Source organism: Sinocyclocheilus anshuiensis, unplaced genomic scaffold (genome assembly GCF_001515605.1).
Source record: "Sinocyclocheilus anshuiensis isolate Anshui unplaced genomic scaffold, SAMN03320099.WGS_v1.1 scaffold796, whole genome shotgun sequence".
Taxonomy (NCBI): domain Eukaryota; kingdom Metazoa; phylum Chordata; class Actinopteri; order Cypriniformes; family Cyprinidae; genus Sinocyclocheilus; species Sinocyclocheilus anshuiensis.
The window spans coordinates 71,411-78,762 of record NW_015557105.1 but is presented as its reverse complement, the minus strand read 5'-3'; the positions used below and the strand labels follow the sequence as shown (position 1 = coordinate 78,762).

General features: G+C 29.7%; 1 protein-coding gene across 1 annotated transcript in view; it reads left to right on the top strand.

Annotated features, from left to right (window-relative positions):
* Positions 1-7,352, top strand: part of kif13a (kinesin family member 13A) — a 90,428-nt gene that overhangs the window by 63,097 nt on the left and 19,979 nt on the right. Inside the window, exons 26-30 of the mRNA XM_016472625.1 lie at positions 1,349-1,381; positions 3,048-3,147; positions 3,843-3,969; positions 6,288-6,343; positions 6,470-6,594. Of these exons, the coding sequence (XP_016328111.1) occupies positions 1,349-1,381; positions 3,048-3,147; positions 3,843-3,969; positions 6,288-6,343; positions 6,470-6,594 (441 nt within the window). The remainder of the gene's footprint in view (positions 1-1,348; positions 1,382-3,047; positions 3,148-3,842; positions 3,970-6,287; positions 6,344-6,469; positions 6,595-7,352) is intronic.

Genomic DNA, 7,352 nt, shown 5'->3' with positions numbered 1-7,352 from the left:
CCCCCAGCGCCAGGTAACGACCGCATCCAGAAACGCACGGGTGAAACGGCATCTTTAAAAGAGCGCGCTAGACTTGTTACACAAGAAGTGGTTGGTAGGAGCAGAACGATGTTGTCGCTCGGCTCTGAAGCGAAAAGCTGTATGCATTGCACCGGATGCCTTTTTATGCTCACGCTGTGATCAGCGGCAGCTGGATGCAGTCATCGCATGCCAATGTGCACTTTCTCGTTTAGTTTACACTCGAAGTGTAAAAAAAAATAAATAAATAAATAAATATATATATATATATATATATATATATATATATATATATATATTAAAAAACTTAAATGCATTTTAATTAGTTCCCAAGGAAACACTTCTCATTTTCATTTAGTTTAGCTTGATATACTAAAATAACTAAAACTAAAATGGAAATAAAACTAAATAAAAACTATATAGACATATTTTTTTTAAAAACTAATGAAAATTATTTAAAAAACATCACTAAAACCTTAATAAAATTTAAAATAGAAACAGAAGATATACAAATAAAACAAATTCAAACTATTAATAAAAACCACAATAGTATCTCATTGATACTAAAATAATACGGACTGAAGTCAAATAAAATATAAAAAACCTTAAACTTATTTCATTTTAACTAGTTGCCAATGCAATATTTGTCATTTTCATTTTAGTTCAAAACTAAAATAAGTAGAATGAAATAAACTAAAACATAAAAACTATTGATAAAATAATAAATGATACTAATGATAAAAACACACAACAAAATTACTAAAACTTGAACTAAAATCATAAATTATAAAATATAAAAATAAAATCTAATTGAAAATGTTAACAAAAACTATAATAGTATCTAAGTGATACTAAAATAACACCGATCTGCAGCATCCTTCACTTAAAATGTTAGACTTTAGAAGTTTTCTTTTTATTATTATTATTTTTACAGAAGTACAACACAGTTCAAATAAAAATAGAAATGCAAAAAAGAGAGAGGGAAAGGAAAAGGAGAAACGAAGGAAAAAAAGAATTTAGAAAAAGTTACATTAAAATTAAATGAACATGAATGATCAAGGTATAATTAATATATAAATATTAATTTATATATTTATTTAATTTAAAGTAGATTACATATTTTCATGGTTCAGTACTTTTTTAGCTTTGTAATAAAGTTCAGCAGTGTTTTAGTTTTCATTCAGCATCCATTATCGATTTTTTTAATTTATCGGTTATCGGTGTGGTCCAACTTCGTTATCGTTATCGGTAAAATGCACAAGCGTTTGGAGTGTGAATGTGAGTCCGTTAGCGGATCTGAGTGTGTGACAGGCTGTATTCTCTTCAGCAGAGGGAGGAAGACGCTGATATGGATAGTTATCAGGTATTCTGCTGATCATGTGCTTCAGACAGGAGTGTGATGAAATTAAGATCATAATCGTCCATTAATGAGGCTGATATTGTAATCTCACTGAGAGATTCCTGCATTAACACACGGCTGTCTTCACCGGTCACGTGATCAGTGCATGGCTGCATGATTCTGCATGTTTACGTGCGTTTGAGCCGCTCTAGATGGAGCTGCGTATAGTATAAGCGCTTCATCTGTCTGAAAACGCCACACTGGATTTAATATGCCTTTATTAATTCATTCATCTGTGTGTTTATTCTGATGTTGTGTAAGTATCTAATCTTGATGCTTGGCTCCAAATCTGCACCTGACACCTTGTCTACACTGGATTACACTGAAATCTGTTATTTTATTATTGGCATAGTGCATAATCTAATGCATACAAAAGATTATTTAAATCAGACCAGAAAGCAGGAATATTTTGAACTGACCTTGATCGAATGCTCAGATGTTACTGAAATACTCAGTGAATAAAATTCAAAATCATATAAAATAATAATATAATAATATAAAGAGACAAAAAAATTTAGAATTTTGAAACTTTTTTTTTTTTACAAAAAAAATTAATTTAAAACAAGTTTAAATAAAAATAGATTTAAATAAAAAAGATAAAACCAAGAAATAAAGAAAAAAACACATTATGTATGCTGTAAAATGGCATAAAAAAATTATTTCTATTTCATATAATTTATAGCATATTATGGTTTGCTTTTTTATTTTATTTATTATTTAAAGATCATGTCATTAGACTAGTTTTGTGATCGTGTCTTGTCTTTTGACTGGTTCAGACAGAGATGATCCACCTTTTTAAACTAAATTATAAATATTTATATATATATATTGAATATAATCAAAAGGCTGAAAAATATAGAACATATTAAAAATGAAAGAGTTTTACATGAAACTTTTTCATTTGTAATATTTCCTGTATTATTATATAAATGGAAATATTTTAAATATGTTCTGTATTATTCTATATGTTCTATATGTATATTATTTTATTGCATTTTTAATGTGCATAATAATAAACATTTTGTATAATAATTTTATATGTATTTTATGTAATGTGTTTTAATGTGTATATTAATAATTTTGTATCATTTAATATTTATTTTATGTAATATATTTTTGTAATATGTATAATGATAATAACATTATATAAATGAAACATTTTCTTTTTTTAATGTTGTATATTTTTCAGTTTTTTGCACCCTCAGATTCCAGATTTTCAAATAGTTGTATCTCGACCAAATATTGTCCTATCATAACAAACCATACATCAATGGAAATCTTATTTATCCGGCCTACAGATGATGTATAAATCTCAATTTCAAAAAATTGACCTTTATGACTGGTTTTGTGGTCCAGGGTCACATTTTTCAGCCTTCTGATGATATTCAATATATATCTCAGTTTTTATATAATTAGCCATAAAAAATATATAATATTAAACAATAGTGTTGACATTTGGCATCATGCCGCTGGTGATTATTGTAGACACGGTGTGAGATGGATTGATCAGTGGGATCAACTTCAGATGGGATCTTCAGATTATTTTCCACTCGCTTAAAGTTTTTGACATATTTATGCCTTAATGGCCCACTGACTGCAGCGAATCTGAGCTCTGTATGTGGTTCTGCAGGAGGAGGATCTGAACTGTGTCCGGGAGCGCTGGTCTGAAGCCCTCATCAAGCGCAGGGAGTATCTGGAGGAGCAGATCAAGAAGATCATCAATAAGTCAGGTTGGCGTTTGACGCATGTGTTGGTGCTGCTGATCTGATGCAGCTGCTGCTGTAGTAGTAGTAATATCTTTATTTGTCCCTTCACAGGGCAATTTATACAGCATCAACCTCACAAACAGACAGATTTTATAAGACATCATGACGAAAACTGATAGAACAAAAACATCACATCAAATACAACCACAACAAAACCCGAGCATTAACAGTGCACCATTTCAAATATGGTACTCCTCATGGTACACCTTTATCTTTATGTTTCAAATAATTGTTTACAATCAAGACCGCATTTGAAACAAAAGATCTAGAAGCTCTAACAGTCCTCCACTTGGGCACGATATCGTCTGCTTGAAGGAAGCAGTTCAAATTCTGAATACAAAATATGAGATGTATCATCTAAGATAGTCAAGGACTTCCTAAGAACAATTTCTCGCACAGAAACTGTACAGAGCCTGTAATCTTTGACCCCAAATTAACAATGCTCTGCAGCCAGGATCTACTTTTAACATTTAATCCGTAAAAAAAACAACAAATCATAGCAAAAGTCAAGACAGTTTCGATAAAAGATCTATAAAACATTATCAAAATAGATTTATCCACATCAAAAGACTTAAGCTTCCTCAGCAAATATAACCAGTTTTGTGCTTTTGATACAACAAGACTTTGACTCATGTGATGTAATGGCCTGTGATTTCCAGAGAAGTGCGAGGAGGACGTGGAGCGAGAGGCTCGGCTGGTGGAGCAGTGGGTCGCTCTGACGGAGGAGAGGAACGCCGTGCTGGTTCCGGCCCCTGGCAGCGGGCTCCCGGGGGCCCCGGCGCACTGGTGAGAACTGAACCACTGGAGACCAGTGTAAACCAGTCCTGATCAATCTTAGCAGCTTTAGAAGACAAGCTGTTTGAGAGAGTGACATAGTGACCCAGGACCACAAAACCAGTCATAAGGGTCAACATTTATATTATAGATTTATACATAATCTGAAAGCTGAATAGATAAGCTTTCCATTGATGTATGGTTTGTTAGGATAGGATCCAAGGTACAACTATTTGAAAATCTGGAATCTGAGGGTTAAAAAATCTAAATATTGAAAAAATCGCCTTTAAAGTTGTCCAGATGAAGTCCTTAGCAATGCATATTACTAATCAAAACGTAAGTTTTGATATATTTACGGTAGTAAATTTACTAAATATCTTCATGGAACATGATCTTTACTTAGTATCCTAATGATTTTTGGCATAAAAGAAAAATGTATAATTTTGACCCATACAATGTATTTTTGGCTATTGCTACAAATATACCTGTGCTACTTATGACTGCTTTTGTGCTCCAGCGTCACATTTGTAAAAACGAAACATTCCTCAATCAGACCTTTGTTTTTATTGGAATATGACTATTAGTAGGGCCCTATGAAATCCGTTTTTTTTCCCCCAAATTCCGTTTTTTCCATTGTAATTTTTCTGGATTCCGGTTTTTTTTTTCTGTTTTAATTTTTCTAGACTGTTTTAATGCTTAGATTAAATTTATTCATCAAAAAGCAAGAAACTTACAATATTAAACAGCTATTTATTGAAGGTTTAACAAAAATTACATGTTTAAGTCTGTGTGAAATATGTTTTATTTATTTTTTTCAAATTCAGTTCTTTTTTACCAAATTCTGTTTTCCTTGAAATTTCTGGATTCCATTTGAATGGTTTCATTAAATATTAGTAATCAAAAGCATCTCTAATTAATTGATTTTATTTAAAAAAAAATATTATTATTATTTATATTTCCGCATTGCGGATAATCATAGGGCCCTATATTAGTTATTATTAAGGAACAGACAAAATAAAATAGAGTAGAATTTATTTACGTAAAAACATGATGATAAATTAAGATAAAATTCAAATAACAAAACAAAAATAAAAGTAAAAAATACTATGTTATGTAATATTTTAAAATTTAAATAATATAAAATTCAAGGAAACAGTGAACAGAAACAGAAAAATTTATATTTATTTACTGTAACTTAATTATTAAGACTTATTTATCTAAAGTACGTAAGAAATTCAGACATTTCCATTAGATTCACATTACTGCAATAGTCATTTATGTTTGTAATAATAAAAATATTAAAATTGAAAAAATAAAAGTAAAAAATACTTCAACACAATGTTAGATTTTAAAATGTAAATCATTGAATTAAAGGAAATACAATATTAATAACATTTATATTTTCAGCTACTTTTATTTAACTTAAGTATTAAGACTTTTTAACTAAAGACATTCGCATTAGATGCACTTTATTGTAATAGTCATTTGTTTTTTGTAAAAATAAAAATACATTTAAAATAAAATAATAATAAAAAACACTGTTATATTTTAAATGTGAAATCATATTAAATGAAAGGAAATATAATAAATTCAGACATTCAGACATTCTCATTATTCGCATTAGATTCACTTTACAGTAATTTTTGTAAAAATAATATTACATTAAAATAAAATAACAAAAATGAAATAATAAAAGTAAAAACACTATAACAGTTATATTTAAAAATTGAAATCATATTAAATTAAAGGAAATACAATATTAATAAAATTGATACTTTATGGTACATTTATTTAGCTTAAGTATTAAGACTTATTTAACTTAAGTAGGCTTTAGACATTCTCGTCATTCTCATAGTATAATATTTATTTTAAACAAAATAAAGAAATACAAATAAAAAATAATAACATAAATTAAAATGTAAATATTTGCTCAGTTATTACATTAATTTTAGTGCTGTCAATCGATTAATCGTGATTAATCGCATCCAAAATAAAAGTTTTTGTGTACATAATATATGTGTGTGTGCTGTGTATATTTATTATGTATATATAAATACACAAACATTCAGTATATATTTCAGAAACGTGTGTTATGTTTATATATTAAATATATTTATATGTAATATAAATTATATAAATATATACATGTACATATTTTCAAAATATATACTGAATGTGTGTGTGTTTATATATACATAATAAATATACACAGCACACACACATATATTATGTAAACAAAAACTTTTATTTTGGATGCGATTAATCACGATTAATCGATTGACAGCACTAAATTAAATTAAGTATTTTATGTTGTGTTGTTGTTGCTCAAGGGTTCCCCCTGCTGGCATGGAGGCTCATATTCCTGTGCTGTTTCTGGATCTGAATGGTGAGATATATTGATCTTCAGGGTTCAAGGGCTGAAGGTTTTTCTGGTTTACATGACTCTGTCAGATCAGTGATTTAGGCTGGTTTGCTTGTGACGGTTATTTTATCTGTAATGTGTGTTTTGCAGCTGATAACCTGACGGTGAACGATCAGCTGACCGGTCCTCACGCCGCCGGTGTTAACTCAATCCTCCCCAAAGAGCACGGCAGCCCGTTCTTCTACCTGCCCATCAACAGACACAGCCATGACGAGGTGACAGGAGTTACACCTGTTCAAATGTGTTTACACCTGTAGGAGTTACACCTGTAGGATTTTTCAAATGTGACCCTGGACCACAAAACCAGTCATAAGGGTCAGTTTTTTGAAATTGAGATTTATACATCATTTGAAAAGCTGAATAAACAAGCTTTCCATTGATGCATGGTTTGTTTATGATAGGACAATATTTGGTCGAGATACAACTATTTGAAAATCTGGAATCTGAGGGTGCAAAAAAATCAAAATATTGAGAAAATCTCCTTTAAAGTTGTCCAAATGAAGTTCTTAGCAATGCATATTACTAATCAAAAATTAAGTTTTGATATATTTACGGTAGGAAATTAACAAAATATCTTCATGGAACATGATCTTTACTTAATATCCTAATGATTTTTGGCATAAAAGAAAAATGTATAATTTTGACCCATACAATGTATTATTGGCTATTGCTACAAATATACCATGCTACTTAAGACTGCTTTTGTGCTCCAGGGTCACAAATGTAAATGACCCAATGTGAATAATGGAAATTACCAAAAAGAAAAGTAAGAAGTCTGGATGCATTACAGGCATGATAATTAGGGATTGTGGGTTGTCTTGAATAAAATGTCTTACTTTGAAAAATAATTCATGATGGTACTAAAATAACTATATTATTTTATTATGAGTGTATTGTTTATTATATATATATATATTAGTGCTGTCAAACGATTAATCGCATCCAAAATAAAAGTTTTTGTTTGCATAATATA